The following is a 19221-nucleotide window of genomic DNA, read 5'->3' as shown; positions in this document are numbered from 1 at the left end:
TAATTGATATAACAGTAATAATTATTAATATTATTGGATGTACCTAAACGGGCAAACTCCTTTTGGGCTTTTTCGTATTTTAAAATTATTAAGTTATGTGGATTGTCTAAACCCATACTTGGTACTATGTTCATGTACAATTTTGTTGGAGAAAATAATCAAACTTTAACACCAAAACATTAAAATCATTTTGAATAAATATATAATGAACAATGAAAAAAAAATCATTAAAGATATTTTTAATGCGATTAAGAATATTAATTTATGTTTAGAGGACGCTTCGAAACGTCCTAAAATAAAAAAATAAAAAAAAAGTTAATTTATCTTTAATTTATACACGCTTTTTTTTTTATCCTATATTATTGTAATTTTTTAGAACTTTCAAATGCAAGTAGATAAGTTGTTTTTTAGTGGAACAAACCTCTTCATCTGGTAGTCTGAAAATGAAGTTTTCAAGATACATTCGAGCAGGAGAGAATTTATATATTCTCCCTTTGATCAAGAACCTGTCCTTCTTCTGTAATCACAATTTAAAATTCAAAACATGATAACATAATAGTATTTTTAAAATTTCCCCGTGTTTTTATTAGACAAAAGAAAAGGATGGACTGGGCAACAACTAGTGAGTTTTCCTTTTTCATTTTGTTAACAATTTTTTAATAAATTCAAGAATTCACTAATTAATAGTTGACAAATTTATAGCCAATCAACCTTTAAAAAATAAGTGTACGGAATACTAAATATTTCATACCCTTAAAGGCGAACTGAATTTGTATGACGATTCAAGGAGTGCTGGTATTGCTTCATCACTAAATCCAACCATATGGAAGACTTGGAACATACCTATTCATAATTCAATCACCAAATAATTAATAATAGATTCATCCTTTCACAAGATCATACTTCTTTTTTCTTTCTGAATAGAGTTTAGAAATTTATACCTCGATTTATATATGGTCTGATTAGTCAGCAATTTCTAAACTTACCTGATTGATATCTCTACTGTCGCGTATTTGGGAGTTTGTATAATTTGCAAATATTATAAACACAAGTATATATATTACGAAAAGTTATATGCTACATATACATAATAGTTGATAATTTTCTACAAGAAATAATTGATTTGGAGTAGTCTTACTAGTCTCACAGTAATTGGCATAAACAGCATTATTCACAACTCCAAATTGATCCAACTCATATTCTCGAACTTGTAGTTCGATGGCATGAAACCCGACCATCCTAAATATTGCGAGAATATATATCATATTTCTTGAGGAATGTAACTTCAGAATCCAAATAGCATGAAAAACAATTTTATTTTTATTTTTTTCCGAATACAGTTAACTCAATTATAAATATAATATAACTTTATATGTTCCGTGTAATGTTCTTACTTACCCTGTTCCACCCTTGGAGCTATTACAAGCAAGGCGACGACATCTCCTTGACGGGGGTGGCAGCCGGTGTGGAAGCCGATGGGAAGTGATGCCGGCGGGGAAGCTAAGTGAGGTTTGTATGGTGGTCATGTGAGTAAAAGGGTGGCGTGACAATATTCATATAAGAATAGCATGCTCTTAAATAGGGGATTCATGTGTGATAGCCTATTACATTTTGAGGATAAAATCGATTATACAAACTATTACTATTACTAGTACTCTATTGTATATGGCTATATGCAAATAAGTACTATCCGTGACTATGAAATAAAGTCTCATTTTATTATTAATGGACGTCTGCATTTAAAATCCTCATTTCTTGTTCTATATATCAAAATTGGATTCACATATTTTAAAACTCACACTCAAATTTTTTATTGCATACGGATGGAGTATTACACCCTCCGCTTTCCTATTAATTGGCATCAATATATATTTTCTTTTGTTCCCAGTTACTCCCTCCGTCCCACAATAAAAGTTACTCTTGTTGTGAGCACGTTTTAAGAAATGTAAAGAATAGTGAGTTTGAAAAGTTAGTGGATTATAAGACCCACTTTTTTATATTGATTTTATAATAAAATGTGAGTAAAGTGAGTTAGTGGAATATGAAACCTACTTATCATTTATAGTAAAAATGAAGCGTGACTTTTATTATGAAACAGATGGAGTAGATACTCTTACTTTTCATACTTATAGTATTGGACTCCACATTCCACTAATCCATTCTACTCATATTTTATAACTCTTTGACCCTATTATTTGTCCCAATTTTTCATTTTGGTCCGTCCTATATTAATTGTCTCACTTCATTTTTTATCATTTTTGGTAGTTGACTTTACATTCCACTAACTCATTCCGACTAATTTTTTGTTATAAACTTAATACATAAAAGAAGGATTCAAGTTCCACCAACCTTTTAATTCACTTTCTATTACATTTCTTAAAACTCGTGTTGGGTCAAAGCGGGATACATATTAGGGGAAAGATGCTGTATAAATTAATACTCTCTTTGTCCCAAGAAAGTTGAGTCAATTTTCTTTTGCACTCATTTTAAAAAATTCGTAAAAAATAGTTAAAGTGGATAGTATATGATAAAGTAAAAGCGAGAATAATGAAGATAAAACTTTCCTCTACATTATTCTCACTTTTACTTTTCTATATATCCAATTTGACTATTTATTACTCCCTCCGTCCCTGATTAGGATGACTTTGACCGGACACGAGTTTTAAGAAATGTAATGAAAAGTTGGTTGAAAAAGTTATTGGAATGTGGGACCCATTTTTTTATATTGGTTTTATAATAAAATATGAGTGAATCGAGTTAGTGGAATGTGAGACCTACTTACTATTTATGGTAAAAATGAAGTGTGACTCTTAATTGGAGACGGACCGAAATGGAAAAGTGTGACTCTTAATCAGGGACGGAGGGAGTACGGTTTTTTCAAAATGAGTGCAAAAAAGAAATGACTCAACTTAGTTAGGACGGAGAGAGTACTATATAAAAATAAGACCCACGATCTACTAACTTTTTCATTTACTTTTTACTATATTTTTAAAAATATGTGCCAAGTTAAACAATGTTTAATGAAGGATGCGAGTAGTATATAGTAGTATTAACTCTTCTATAAAAAAGATCTTATTTGACTTAGATTAAAAATTTTACCACTTCTGCTATAATTTATTTTTCATTTTAATTGGCTGGTTTTAATAATATTTCTATGTACTATTTTTTAATGATTCGCTTAGTTTTTGTGTTTTCCTTGTCTTATTTGCAATTTATTGGGTTTGGTTATTATGGGAGATGTATAAATGTGTTGCATTTTATTTTCTTGGTTTTTATTTCAAATTTTTAGGATTGACTAGGCCATCATTTTCATGTCTTTTTCTTCATAGATTTCTATATCTTAGGAGGTACAATGTAAATTTAATTATGAGGGAATCCTGTGACATAACATACTATTAAGGGTTGATAATCTCATATTTATAGAGTTGTTAACGTGCAGGAAAAGGATTATAATTTAAATAATTAATTGTCCTGTTTCCATTTTATAAAATTGAAAGCGCTGGATTACTATTTATTACCGCAGTCCTATGATTACAAATGTGTACCTTCTTTTGAATCTACACATTGTTCATATTAAAAAAATAATAATAGTTTTATTTTGTTTTCTTGGTTTTATTATTAATTTTAGGCTTGACTTTTCAAACTTTTTGGAGACTAAAGCATGCAATTTTAAAATATTCAAGCAGAAAAAGAAAAACACAATTCACACTGCCAACAAAACCAAAATAATATGGGTTGGGCAACTTGGTTTGGGCCTTTGGGCATTTGAATTGTGACTTGGGCTAATGAGTATTAAAATGGGCATAATTATTTGTTTTTATATGACTTGGGTTGCTCGACCCATATACGGCGGTATACGTAGGCTTCAAACATGGGCCTTCGAACAACGAACTTCTTCTTAGGGCGATGTTGGAAGCCAATAGAGGGGGCGGCCATGGCGATTTTCCGTCTAGCTAAGAGATAAACTATCGGAATCAAGTGGTTTGGGAGACCGTGGCGATTTACTTTATAGCATAATTTAGAAAGTACGTATCTTTATCAGAATATATAAATATTTTATAGTTTATGTTTTTATATAATAATTTATTATATGGAAAAACCTAACAATTTTATCGTTCGACAGTTAATTTATTATCCTACATATTAGACTCTAATATCGTACTAAGTGCCTAAACACACAGTTAGGTGTCTTGATTCAGAGTTCTTCTATATTATTTTGGTATACAAACGTTTTACTATAATAGATTTTCTTAGCATCTATTCTCACCCCATATATAAGAAAATAATTAGAGGTCCCGAAAATTAAATGAAGAGTCAAAATTAACTTGATAAATTTAATGAAATACGAGAGAAAGCTAAGTATCGAGCTACTTCAAACACTCATATGTCAAAGATAGTTAACCGAGCAGCTTCTAATTAATTATAATCTTAAATGATCATCAAAGGTGTACATTTTTTTCAACATTGTTCTAGCATATAATAATCCGTTTTTAATTATGGTACGAAGTCAGGGTCACCGGAGACCGGAACGGCGACCGAGAGAGTACCTATGCGTAGAGCACTATGAGAGGAAGAGGGGGAAGAGCTATTTTGCATTAATTCGATAATGATTTGTTTACAAAGGAAAGGCAGCTTATATAGATGCTGCGTGTACGGAAATAACAACATCACAACTATCTAACTAACTACATTCTTCTCATGCTCCGCGCTCATGGTTGATTTAATCCTCTGTTCTCCTATGTTGCATGCACCCATGCTCCACTTTATTTAAGTTTTCCATCTCCCGCGCTTATTCAAATTGCCCATCACGTATCAAATTACTGATGGATCGACGAAAAATACGTTGGTAAATTTTCTGACTGTTGGGTTACAAACCCGTCCCACATCGGATGAGGAAGGGAAGTTGGAAGGTGTATATAATTCCTATCCAACCTCAATTAGTTTGAGGTCTTTTGGGAGTGACCCAAAATCAAATCCGTGCGGGCTTGACCCAAAGCGGACAATATCAAACTAATGTTGCAGTCGGCGATCCTAACACTGACAGGCTTTGTCCCGAAATGAACGTGCCGAAAATCTTGATTACCAAAATATTCTGTCGGTAACCAAAAACTCTTTCCACTTAACCAAAAAGAAAATTTTCTTTAAAGAGGCTAATTGCCTATAATATCACAAAATTTGGTCAAATTCTAATTCAGCCACACAAAAATTTGAATGATAAATCACGAAGTTTCAAACGATTCTCAATTAACCCATAATAACAATTTTGGAGACGAATTCGATGCTAAATTGGAACACGCGCGTAAAATTTTGGTATTTTCATTGAATAGTAACGTAAATGTATATTAATGTGACGATGTAGACAACTAAATGATGTAATTTTGAGCTTATGAAATTAAAAGACTAGCACAAATTTTTGAACTTCGTGATTTATCATTCAAATTTTGAAAAGTACAGAATAAACCAGAATTTAATCAAACTTCCTAATTTTAGAGGCAATTAACCCAAACTAAGCATTTCAATTATCATGAGATTTGGTAATATTACATCAGTATCAACACAAGCCAAATGAAAGCATAAACATAAAATTCAATAAAATCATTTATGGAGTCTCCTTAAGGTGAGATGAATCCCATGCTGGGGTTGGAGCGAGACGACGAACGACGGCGCGTGCGTGTAAGCCGGGGAGAGCTTGAACGAGAAGCGGCGGAGGATCATAGCCAGAGCCATCTTGGCCTCAATTAGGGCAAAATTGTTGCCGATGCAAACCCTAGGGCCCCAGCTGAAGGGGAAGAAGGAGAGCTGATTTTGTGTTGCTTTGGCGATTCCTTCGGAGAATCTCTCCGGCTTGAACTCGTCGGCGTCTTCGCCCCAGAGGTGCTTGTCGCGGTGGATCAGGATTATCGGCAGCAGCACGTGCACTCCGCCGGGGAGAGTCATGTTCCCGAGCTCCGTCTCGTTTTCGAGGATGCGGTTGAATATTATTGCTGGAGGGTATAGTCTTAGAACCTCGTGCAAAATCATCGTCAACTGCAGGGGCGAACACAGAAAAAATAGTTTTGAGCGAGTTAGTTAAAATCAAACTTTTTTCACAACCAGTTGATAAAAGATAAAAAAGTTTTGACAATAAATTATAAAAAAATATAAGTTGAAAAATATTTAAAAATTTTACATGTGTTAATTTAGAATTGTTCAATGGTACTAATAATTAGTGTTACTAATTGTAAATTATGACTTATGCTAAATACTCCGATTATAGAGAAAGATTTTCGTTTTGTTTTTCTAAGCTGATTAATTTCCATTTTGCCATTTCATAATTTAGATTACAAATATTTTAAGGTGGTCTCACGTGAGGACGTCCTCATGTATGGGGACGTCCCGAACTGGGGATTAAACAACTTTGGATGTGATCCAAATGCGTCCTCACGTGAGGGCGGCCCAACAAAAGAATTTGTTCTAAATATTCCTAGTAAATTAAACAAAATTAAACAAAATTTCAGCATTATTGATGTTTTATATATAAAAAAAAAAATTCACTATTAATCCTAAAGTCATCAACAATTTAGATTGAGAAAGTTACTCGACATCGCACGTACGTGACACAACATAAGACTGTTCATGAGCGTACACGAAAGCAAAACACGACAAAGCCTAAACAAAAGACCAACAATGCATATACTCGCGAACAAACACAAGTTGTAATAAGTCATAAAAACAATAATTGAGTGTGAACTTACAACTTTGAGACGATTCAATCCATCAAAATGAGGCTCTCCATCTCCAAAAACCCTAAAAACCTCATCCCTAGCTTGCTCCTGCCACGTCGGATGGGCTCCCAACAACATCATCGTCCACGACAAGAGATTCGACGTGCTCTCTTGCCCGGATAGATAGAAAGTCTTGCACTCCTCCACCACTTCCTCGATGCTCATCCCGGCACTGCTGCTTCCATCATTCTCGCGTATCTCTCTCTCATTCGACTTCAGCAAGATGCCTAGCAAGTCGTCGTCCGCGCACTCTCCCTTTCCCATCGACTCTTCTCGTTTGTTGATGATGCCTCTCAGTTGCCGGCAGAGTTGACTGTTGATCTCTTTCATTCTCCTGTTTCTCTTTGTTGGGATGTATCTGAACTTTGCAAAAAAGTTTTACCATTTGCAATTTTGTGGGAAAACAAAAAACTTTCATGTTTCGGAGTAAAAATTTTATTTGTTTTAGTACAAGTAATTTCTCAGTGAATAGAATGACTTTATACGTTTAATACGGTGTTCTTACGTTTTCATGAAAAAATTAATTATTTTTATTCAAACTAAACCCAAAATCGTCAACCATAATCATATTAAATTATTAAATAGTTAAAACAGTAGTAGGATAGATTCAAGCCATTACTACCTTTTTTTGGGATAGCATTTAATAAATTGGTTTTCTTAAGTCATTGGTTATTAGTAGTATTATTTTTTTCGGCAATTGTTGTTAATATCACGAGTTTTGGCTAAATTCTAGATTTTCGTACAAACTAATTTGGTTGTAAAAATCATAAATTTTTTTGATGTTGTTTGAGATTTTTCAAAATTGACTATTCCAGCTAAATCAGAAACTAATTGTCCTTATATTTTGCTTCTTTTTCTTTTTCTCATTCATGTATTCAATGTGAACAAATATATTTAATTGAAATAGAAATCTATGGTTTCCATCCTAAAACCAATTGGTGAAAGGAGGAGTGGTCCATGAGACTTATATAGGGGATTAAGCTCTTTATATACACCGATGTGGGATATTGTTACATTCATTTTATGTTTCAATTGACTAGCATTTTATTACAAATTTGACATTGAAATTAAATTGCAATCATTTACTACAAATTAAAAGTTATACTGCAGGCAAAATATTAGCTGATGTGCAAAACCAGAATTTTGTGAAAGTTCGTGAGTTTAGACGTACCTCCATCCGGGGATATAAACGGACTGCAGAACTTGGCGCGTGAGCTCCGACTGCTCTTTCTGGAGCTCGAAAATCCTCCTTCCCTCTTCATGTCTACTTCCAAAAGCAGTTCTTGATATAATTTCAGTGGTTAAATCCTCAAAATGTGACTGCACCTCTATCTCTATGAATCCCACCTCATCCACCACCAACTTTTCCCATTTTCTTATCATTTCATCACAACTCGTGTGCATCGCAGGCACCATGTGCTGAAATAATCTTGTCGAAATTAGATAATTATATTGTTCAATAATAGATTGATTTCGATTTATTATGTCAAGTTTTGATTTTTTAGATTAGTCTTATCTGTGTACAAACGACGTTCTTGGTGATGAAACGTCTTTTTGAGCATCGGCTAAAACGATGATTTGTATATGGATAAAACAATCGAGAAAAATTGAATTTTTGTGATTTTTTTTTTTTTCTTTCAAATATTATGGGATTAGAATTTAACTAGATTTCATAATTTAAATGACTATTATCTTAACAAATTATGATCAGTCTTATAAGATTCAAAGACAAAATATATTAAATAATTCTAGTAGTAGTTTTTATATCTCTATTGTCTCATCCGTATACAAATGACGTCTTTTGGTGATGCAACAAAACAACATTATTTCATTAAAATAAGAAAGTAAAAACAAAAAATAAAAGTAAACGTAAAATAACTACTTATTTTAATAAAATAACATCGCTTGAAGCATGGAAAAAACATCATTTTGTATATGGATAAGACAATTTTAAAAAATACACTTTGTGATTTACTAATATTTTGTTTCCAAAATTTATCAGACTGATCAAAATTTGACAAAATTTTGTGATTTTAGTTATACTATTATCCCGATAAATTCGATACCTTGAGCTTTTCGACGTAGAAAGCCGGATTAATGATTCGTCTATGCTTAGCCCACTTTTCATCCTCGTAGCCAGCTAATCCACAGACAAGAAACTGGGCAAGAGGGTTGTGTGTTGGCTTCTTGAAAATGTGGTTGTTGATCAAGATTTTCTTTAGAAGCTCAGGCTCCATTATCAATACTCTTGCAACTGGCCCAACCCATATGAACGATGCTTTTCCTACACAAAAATAAATTTCATTTACTATCTCGGCAGATTATATTTTGACGAACATGAATCTCCTAAATTTCACTTGAAATAAACACATTGATGTTGTAGTTGGAATTTTTTATTTATTTTTATTTTTAAAATATTTTTAGGTTTTTGCCTTGAAGCACGAAATGGCACGGGGCTCAAACCTGATTCCTTTGGTCCCAAGTATTAACCATTTCATTTTATGTACACTTTAATTATATTTACATTACAATTTTATTTTTTCGCGCATGCTCAGAAGAAATGAGTCAAGTCGGATGGGACAAAGATAATATATATTTGAAATAAATCACAACTGAAAATAAACGCATTTAGGCATTTAGCTGTCATGGTACGGTTGATCAAGCTATATATTCTCCTAGTTCATGCATCAAAAAATCAAGTAGCAAAAAAGAAAAGAATTCTTACTTCAGCAACTTGTGGTGTAAATCAAAGAAGAAAAATATAATAAAATCTAGAGTGTACTTAAACGACAAGTAGCTCAATCATGTAGTCAGATTATAATTAGTGATCAAATGCTACTAGCAAATAAATAAAGAAAATGCTAGCACTAATATTTAATAATAACTATAAAGAAATCATGGTTAATTTTACTATGGTATATATATGTACCGTATTTATTGATAATGTGGTGGTGTAGTGGCAAAACCCTCGGCACAATGTCATCGGAGAGTTTGATCGGCTTGGATTTTGCCTCCTTGATCATGGCGGCCATGTCGTTGGTGTCACCATAAAGCAGACGGTAAGAGTTTCCGGCTAGGCCTTGTGCCCTAAGCCTTTTTTCTATCTTTTTCGGCCTAATCCACACCCAATTCAACATTTTCCAACCCCATATCACCATTGATGCTATCAACAAACATAATATTACAATCAAGCTAATGCTTAGAGGACTCATTTTTTCCTTTTCTTCTTTTTTTTGGGGGGGTGGGGGTGGGGGGTACTAATAGGGTTAGGGGGTTGTGTTAAATAACTTGTTGTAACTAAATGAATTTATATAGCAATGGGAGAAGGCTAGGAAGGATGGTATGATTAGATTAGACAAAGTAATAGGCTTAATTTTCTTTGTGAATTCACCAATCATATCTATTTGCACCTTCTGATAATTGGGAATCTCATCTGCTTGGTTATGTATGGACCACTTGAGCTGTATTTTGGATTGTGGATTAATCAAATATTTAGAATATAGACTAAGCTGTAATTTTGGGTGCTAATCTATAGCAAGGAATAGAAGTTTGTGGTGTATAGTGTGTCAATGGGTTATATATATTTTTGTAATAATTATTAGAAATTATGTACACTTTGGTTCTAGCCTTCTAGGCCTCATGCTTGTGGGGGGGGGTAGATGCAACTATCATATTATTAAATACACCAAATTAGTTAATTTTATGGTGAAAATAGTAATTTTGGAGAAAATTATTTAATATCTAGAAAAAATTGATTTTCACGTAATGATGTAAATAAAATAACAATTAGAATATGTGATGAAAATTATAATTTAACTATTTTTCCTCCCTCGGTGATTTGCCATAGATCGTTTATAGAGGTTTTAACGAGGTTCGGCCCAGAGAGATTGACTTTATTTATTTGTTTTTGAAATAGTATCGTTAATGATTCTTAGTTAATACCATATGGTTTCGGTGACTTGAACTATATTGATTTGAGTTATCAAATACTAAGTTGGTTGGGTTAACTTTTGACTTTTGATGTTTGTGGTCCAAGTTTTAGGTTTTTTGTATGTTTTTTCTTCTCTATATAAGAACCAATTTCATGATATTATAATAATTTCATTGATTTTTATAATGAAGTCAAAAAAATGATTGTTTATGAACGATCATATTCGTGATAGTTGTAGTAATTAGGGTTGAGCAAGACATTTTATACTTAATTAGTTGTTTTTAATACTATAATTATAATTACAAAAATACTCATCGTCGAGTATGATTGTATGATGCATTTATATGGTACCAAAACAAAAAATATTGAAATATTAATACGATTTCAATATAAAAGTGCGATGTGTGATCTCAAGTAGTATTACAAAAGTGCCATGTGTGAGTGATTAGTTGAGTAGATCTGTTGGTTGGTGTGAAGCATCATATAAATCAAACCATGTTACTATAATTTAATCATTTTGACTTTTATAGAGTACAGACTGTTCGTTAACATGACCTTTCATTGCATGTTGTCGCGCTCAATTTCATGCTTGGTGTGTCTCCCTTAGTCTCGGTTGGCTCTAGGCAACATTACGTTTCATGTGATGTTGTTTTCGCCTCTTATTATTGAAGGTCTTTTGCTACTTTGCACTCTATTACTAATTTTTAAAGGTTTGAGATTTTTGGGTTATATAATAAATATCTCAATAATGAACCTATGTAACTGTATATTTTCATTAGTATAGAGAGATTTTTAGAGTGTGGTCCAAATTATAATTTTGTATTGCTACTAGTGACATCATGAGTGGTGTCACAAAATTTGTTATTTTTAGGTGTATCAAAATTTAGGTGCACCCTCACATGCATATATAAACATTTGTGAAACATAAAAATATAAGTAAAATTTGCTACGTTTAGAGATGCATGTTACAAACTGAGTGACATTTATTCATTTAATTGAACTTAATTTTGTAAGCTATCACAAAATCCTTTTGTTACATGTATATGTTACTCTCTCTCTCTCATTATATTACTTTAATTATTAATAAAAAAAAATTCGTAAATACTTACAAATTGATTGTCAGGAAAAATACTGGTATATTCGCATGTCACAAAAGCATCTACACTTTAACATGTTACAAAATTAGCTATACAGTCAAATATTGCTAAATTTAGTGATATGTCTTTATTTTGTGATACATAATAGCTACCCAACTATAATACTCCATCTGTCCCACGTTACTTTTCATAGTCATTTTGGAAACATAATAGTTTTATAGTTAAGTGAATAAAAGTAAAGTAAGAAATAGAATAATATAGAGTGTCTTATCTATATTATTTTTTTCCAATTTAACTATTTATTTTCATTTTATCAAACGAGTACCAAAAAAAGAGCCTCAAGTAATGTGGGATAATTTTATTAGAAGTACATTTATAAGTATCATAATTCATCAAGAATGTCAATACTAAAATATTTTGTTGTGGTGTGTGAAAACTCTGAAACGAATCTATAGCAAGTACACTACGATATTCAGCACTAACTAAGTATGTATTAGAAATCCATAAATATGGCACTACATGTACGTGTGCATGTCTAGATTTCTAATGAGGATGCTCAATATTAATGATATAGAATACAATATACTGATTTATGTTATAAATAAGATGTATGTAGAAAACATGCCTAAAATTTATGATATGAAAGTGAAACATCTTCCTGAAATTGCCACCAAATATGCTTACAATGCCCTAATTGTTACATAGGATCCGACAAGTTAATTTAACGAGAAAAACAGAAATAAAAATTCATAGTTGCCTTAAAACAATAGCAAAAAAGTGACAAAAAAGACAAGGTTCCCCATCTCATGATAATATTCGATTTTGATGAAAAATAATATACCTTTCATTGGCTCTTACAATGTTGAAACAATCACCTCACAATTAAATAAATGATACTACCTTAACCATCACAAGTTTATTTGAATTTCTCAACTGATCTCGTATTTTATTTATTTGTTTTGTCAATGCCTTCATGTTAGGGCTATAAATCTTAGAAGGGGACCATTCTATGTATTTGGTATGATATGAATTATAAATCATAGTAAAAGTACCATACACAATATTTTGTGCCAATATTTTAATTATTTTTTTAGTCAATTATTTAATTATGGTAAATTTACGTTCACAAGTTTGTGCATAGGTTGTAAATTGTAATGTAGGGATGATTATATTAATTTTGAATCCAGATCATAAATGCATGACTAATATATTTAGCTACGACCTAGCTATAGCTCTATTTATATGAAAATCATTAAGAAAGATATTCAAGTATTTAATATTATCTGGTGTGACAGCTATTCGAAATATATAAATGTTTCATACGAATTTAAAGAGTTACAATAAAGGAAGCATTAATTATGACGACTATACTACATTTTTAAAAATATATAAATGAAAATTTATTTTTTTAGATTATAGTAAAATTTAAGTTTTTTACTTAAACTATTGGCAAACTACTTATAAAATAAAATAATAAAATAGTACTTTAGTTTTTGCCTCTAAACTATTTTAGTTGGAAAAGAATGAGAATTTTTTTTAATAATCCTAATTTATATTCATATTTGGCGGAAGAGTGTATGAGTGTAATAAATAAGATATTAATTTATTTTTATTACTAATTTAGTGAGTGTATATTAAAATTATCTTGTGTGGCAAGCCATAGATTAAAGTTTTCTTTAAATTTAAATCTTAGTTAAAGTATTAATCGATGTAAAACAAGTTTGAATAGAAAAGCAGTAACTTGAACCTGAAACGACTATCATTAGCGTTAATCACGCATTACAGATAATCATATAACTAAACAAAATAAAGAAAACGAATATTATAACTTTCGTTGTTCATTGGATCATCGAGAAAGACCAAGCCTCCTAAAAAAATTTAATACTACTATATTTTAAGTCCACTAAAATTAGACTAATTTCTAAATCTGAAAAATTTTAAATATTCAAATATTACTTATACTGTAAACCCAAAATCCACTATCACTACTTTTCTCTTACTTTATCAATTGCATATTAAAACCAATGTCATACACAATTATATCTATTTCTATGAGAGAAGGTAATAGAATTTTGAATCCACATTCAAAGTTGGTGGTAAAAGTCTGAATTGATCTATATTTTATGTATTTTTCCGCTATTAACCATTTACATAATTATAGTAAAATTCTATTTATCAGCATACAACTACTCATGAACAAATAGAAGCAACTGTATAATGATGAACAATCCCAACATAGACCAAACAAGTAGGTAGGTTGCTGATAACAGAGTATTTAGCTTACAGATCCTAAACACAAAGCAGTGATATCAAACTCATTTCTGAAAGAGAAGTCATCAGCAACATGTTGAATTATCATAACAAGTTTTAGGTATCACAGAATGTAGACCATCACCATGCGTTGCTCGGGAAGCAGCTTCAGCGAGCTTCGTACTGGACAACTGCAGGAGTCACAGATAAATGAATTAAGCAGAGGTTACCAATTAGATTATCAAGACAGATGTAGATAGGGAATTTTCCGCAATCGAGTTAAACAATAGTGCTTTCACAATGGCGGGGAGAAGGAAGTAGAGAGGACTCCTATGTTCCCTTTGGGTGATCGATGTAAACAAACTATGATTATGAACTTGGCATCAGAATTAAAGGGGGTTGGACCTACCTTCTCCTCTTTTAGTAAACTTGAGACGGATGCAGATAGGAAATGTTTTTGCAGACAGTTTGTTCACGTCAAAGACATATATATATGCATCAAAGTTGAGATGATTGAGTTTTCCACGCATTCAATTCTATGATTCAATGCATGATGATATCAACGCATACAACCTGATTATGCAACTTGCGCAATAAAAGCCATCATCTAAGACGATTACACAGTAACCCACAGCATGGTTCCACAAAGGGTGATAAAAGTGTAAACTATGTACTTTTAAGCCTAGTAAAGCAGAGTATATTGATCAAAACTGAAACAATTTTATGCACAAATCAACAAGTGATCCCCCCATACAAACGAATATTGCTAGAACCCTTTTGTAGAGCACTAGAGCTGAAAACCGTCTTACTCGGCATCCAAAAGCAACTCAGCAATAGTATTTTCTTGATCAAACAGATGAGTCAGAGTATACTGACATGAAGAAAGTAGTAACTATAACAGCAGTCTTCCTGTAAAAGGCAGAACTGATCCCACACCAAGCAGTGGTTATACATGAAATGTAAAAATGACTATTCCAGTTCTAGTCCACAAAATAAGGGGATGTGAAATGCGATTACAGAAAGTCATTCCTATTAGTACTACTTAAGAGGCAGGGCATTTACTGTTGAAGATTAGCCTAGATACATTCATCTTTTGTTTGCTTCTAAAGACCTTGAATATTTTTACAATATAAGTTAACTCGTCGGATTCATGTATAGGATTAGCAGAAATCCTCGTGACAGATAATATACTCAACCATACCATACAATATTGTATTCATGAATGGTAAATTTCATGAACTACTACTACAATAATCAAGGTGACTACCATCCTAACCTCTCAAAACCCCCATTGAATTACATCGTGGACGAATTGTTTGAACCAAATGCCCCCCAAAACAACCAACAAAAACAAGCCTTGTCTCAAATTTACCGGAGACAGTAATCTAATGCTGTCTATGAAATTCTAACCTAACAACTTAACTAAATCCCCAAATTTATAATTTTAAATGAAAAGCTTCCACAAAAATCGAGAAAATCAAACGAGTTTCGAAAAGAAAATTACTGCGGCGGGTGCGTTTCTTGTAGAGAATGCGATAGCCACATTCGCGGCACTGAATCACATCGCCTTGCTTCAGCGTATTCTCTTGCCCACAATCTAAAACACCACGGTTCAATTTCCTCAGCAATATTCAAGTTAAACGCAGCAAAATTAAACGAACACACACACACACAGGCCTCAATTACAATTACGCGCACAAAATTGAAACTACGAATTACTTAAGCATGTGATTCAAAGAATGAAAAAAAAGAACCTCCACAGATGTAGTTGACTGGTTCGGGCTGAGCATCCATTGTTGATCGGCGAGGGAAGGTCAGAAGAAATTGAACTGGTTTAGGGTTTAAACTTTAAAGGGTTCTTATATTGTGCGAATTCAAAGCATTCTTATTTTATGCCAATAAATAAATTCGAACTTACCTTTTTACAATTTTATTTTGTTTCCTTGTTTGAATAATCAAATGGCAAAATAAGATTTGAACTATACAATTAAAAAGTACTTTTGCAAAAAATTATAAATATTAATCAACCCTATATTTTGGACTCAGAAGTAAAGGTTGGATGTTGTTTTGATACAACGATTGGAAAACAAATTCAAGAAAATTATATATATTCGAAGTTCGAACTTTTCACATCGAAATTTTATACAAGTAGTACATTCCAGTCCTAAAAAATGTAGTACTTCATCTATCCGCCATGATTACCTATTTCATTATATTTTATGGTTCATCCATTTTTTACTAGCATTTCCATAAACGAAATCTCACAGCTACTGACTTATTTTACTTTCATTTTATTAAAGTATAAAATTAGTGTAATTTACATTTATTAACTTTTTCATATACTTTTGTGAATTAAAATATGATAAATAAATAAAATATTAATAGTGAATTAAGGAGGGAAAATGAGGAAAGCTACTAAGTTCAGCTGCCTTGCCGCCGCCTTTGCTCAGTTCTCGGCCACATCTCCAGTCGTTGCCGCCGTCGCCTCCTACGCAGCCGACAGCAGCCTATCTCCATAGCTACCGCTGGTATATTCTTTGAAACACTTGTCGGTTGTGGGGAGTATTGATGCAAGAGTTTAATTTGTTTGATAATTGAGGGAATTAGCCTGAATTAATCATGAATTATGAAATAAAAATTCAATCTTGACTGGGAATTTTGAGTGTTAATCCCCAACATTAAGTTCCAATAACGTAACTATCTAGAAACACTCATTTTGTTAGCTTGGAACAAGAAAGGATCAGTTTTAAAACATAACTAGTATCTATTCCCGTGCGATGCACGGTTCAATTAATTTTACGGAAATTAATTTAATAAATCACTTTATCATCACTCGAATTTGAAAACTAAAAAAAAACTAAACTTGCGAAACTTAACATCTACAAAATATGTACAGTAGGCATATATATAGACTACATATGTATTTGTTCTAAAGTTTTCATCCTATTTTTCTTTCTCTTCTAGAATTTTCTACTTTTTTCTTATATATTCTATTTATCCCTAAATATTTCTATTATAAATTATCTTCAAATTTTAATTACAAAAATCGGGCTTATTATTTATTTGAACACATTTTATAAATACTATATTATGTTATAGTAAATAATTATAACCTGCAATTATTATACTATATTGATTAAACTTATCAATTTTATTTTGTAAATAATTATAATCACAACTAATAACTATAATCTCAATCTAGAGTAATATAAGTAAAATGTTAAAACCTGCAATTAGTATAATATTTAAAATTATACTAAAACAACAAAAGCACATATATTGATTAAAACATATTTAGATATAAAATGAACAATCTTATTTATACAATACATAGTAAAATTATGTCTAACACCATCAATATGAAAGTATTAATATACAATTTATAAAGTTCAAAATATGGAAGTCATTGTCATAGAAAAATATAATAAATATTTTTATCAATTTCAAAGATCTAATTTATTAAATTATACAATAAATTCATCACATTAATCCAAGTCATCACATAAATGCATAAGAATTTGTTACATCATATACTATGTCTCATAAAAAAATAATCATGTAAACTCTTTACCTATATAATTGGGTCAACTAATTAAAAAATGTATTGCTAACAAACAATTTATTAGGTATAGTAACTCATTCATGTTAAAACATTACCCTCCGACTTCTCTTTGTACTCCAATACCCCTTTAACTTATCATTTTTCCAACATCTTTTATCCGCCTCCATCTAGCTCGGCCCTTCTTCATCACCAGTTATCATCTCCTGTATTTTTCTCGTCTTGCATCGGCGCAATTTATTACATAAGCCAGTTTTTCACCATCTATTCTACATGTAATACTTTAAAATAAAAATCAACTACATACCCTATATTACAACTTTTTACCATTTAGGTGCTTTTTTGCATAAAATCTATGGAAGTGACGAAGTTTGAGATGAATATGCAATGCATTAACCACAAAATATTATAGATGATCAGTTTCTATGATACTATATTGATTCTATTTGTAAATAATTATTATAGTTAAGACAAATAAAAAATAAAAACAAAACTAACAAAAAATAAAACAAACTAACATTAAGAAAAAAGTTTAAATATGGACTAATATCACTTAAACATAATATGATCCTCAACCTTATTTTCCTCCCCATTCTCCAAATTAATATTTTATACTCTATGTCTTCTTTGCTTTCGTTTGCCATTTCGTTGACTTTGAATGTTCGCTTTGCATGAAATCTGTGAAAGTGACAAAGTTCGAGATGAATATGCAATGCAAAATATTATAGATAGTTAGTTCTATGATTTCTTATATCGGAAAAAAATAATTTACAATGATAATATAAATTTTATGCTTGAAAGTTGAAACATTTACAATTATGTAAAAACGTTCATAATGATTAAATAAAATTAAATATTATTAATGAATATGTAGTGTCATCAATCAATCATAATATTAAATGTACATAAATATCATTATGAATAGTATAACAACCTTTCATTTTCTATAATAATTATGACATATTGTATAGTAATTATTAAAATTTATACTCGTATAACTTACATATTTCAATATAAGACCAAAACTCGCCTTTTATATATACTAGTGTTAACCCACGTGTGATGCACGACAGAATATTTTTTTGTCATACGATTTTAAATTTTTAATCGATTAACTAAAATAAGAAACAATATAATTATATAAGATTTAAAATGGAAAAATATACCACTATATAATAAAAATTCAATAAATATGTACTCCTCAATTCATTTTACACCTAAAGACGTTAAATTAAACATATTTAAAATGGAATTAAGACAAATAAAATTATTTGGACAATGATAAAGAGACTATATTAAGTGCTGACATTTATGAAAAATATGTTTAAAACAATCTTTCATATTTCTCTACTAAAAATAATAAATCGTGTAAAGATGAAGATAAATACTATGTATGTTTGAGTTAAGGATGTTACCATTCTTCCCTCTCTAAGAAATGTAAGAAATATCGGATAAAATTCTGGAACCATATACACGCGATACTCTAATTATTGTAATTAAAAAAAAAACAACAATAAATGAAATGGAAATTACAATGAAAATTAGTCAAGAAAAACCCTCTTTCCGCAAGACAAATTACATCACGGTTAGTGCTCAAAGATAAAACGAATTCCTCCTAAC

At 31.1% G+C, this 19221-nt stretch overlaps 2 protein-coding genes and 1 long non-coding RNA gene across 3 annotated transcripts; all 3 read right to left on the bottom strand.

The window, feature by feature from the left end:
* Nucleotides 1–751: 751 nt before the first annotated feature.
* On the bottom strand, nucleotides 752–1531 carry LOC125217138. The gene is made up of 3 exons (XR_007175572.1): nucleotides 1399–1531; nucleotides 1139–1239; nucleotides 752–843 (listed from the first exon to the last, which is right to left on the bottom strand). It is a non-coding gene; the product is annotated as an uncharacterized LOC125217138 (long non-coding RNA).
* A 3904-nt stretch (nucleotides 1532–5435) lies between these two features.
* Nucleotides 5436–9983, bottom strand: LOC125202253 (cytochrome P450 CYP72A219-like). The gene is made up of 5 exons (XM_048100620.1): nucleotides 9694–9983; nucleotides 8831–9048; nucleotides 7936–8183; nucleotides 6735–7122; nucleotides 5436–6027 (listed from the first exon to the last, which is right to left on the bottom strand). The coding sequence occupies exons 1-5, from the start codon at nucleotides 9974–9976 to the stop codon at nucleotides 5596–5598; spliced, it is 1569 nt and encodes a 522-aa protein (XP_047956577.1). The 5' UTR covers nucleotides 9977–9983; the 3' UTR covers nucleotides 5436–5595.
* A 4002-nt stretch (nucleotides 9984–13985) lies between these two features.
* Nucleotides 13986–15933, bottom strand: LOC125210290 (DNA-directed RNA polymerases II, IV and V subunit 12). The gene is made up of 3 exons (XM_048109847.1): nucleotides 15797–15933; nucleotides 15547–15639; nucleotides 13986–14233 (listed from the first exon to the last, which is right to left on the bottom strand). The coding sequence occupies exons 1-3, from the start codon at nucleotides 15834–15836 to the stop codon at nucleotides 14211–14213; spliced, it is 156 nt and encodes a 51-aa protein (XP_047965804.1). The 5' UTR covers nucleotides 15837–15933; the 3' UTR covers nucleotides 13986–14210.
* Nucleotides 15934–19221: the final 3288 nt, after the last annotated feature.

Source organism: Salvia hispanica, chromosome 1 (assembly GCF_023119035.1).
Source record: "Salvia hispanica cultivar TCC Black 2014 chromosome 1, UniMelb_Shisp_WGS_1.0, whole genome shotgun sequence".
Taxonomy (NCBI): domain Eukaryota; kingdom Viridiplantae; phylum Streptophyta; class Magnoliopsida; order Lamiales; family Lamiaceae; genus Salvia; species Salvia hispanica.
The sequence above is the reverse complement of the archived record's forward strand: the minus strand, read 5'-3'. Positions and strand labels throughout refer to the sequence as shown.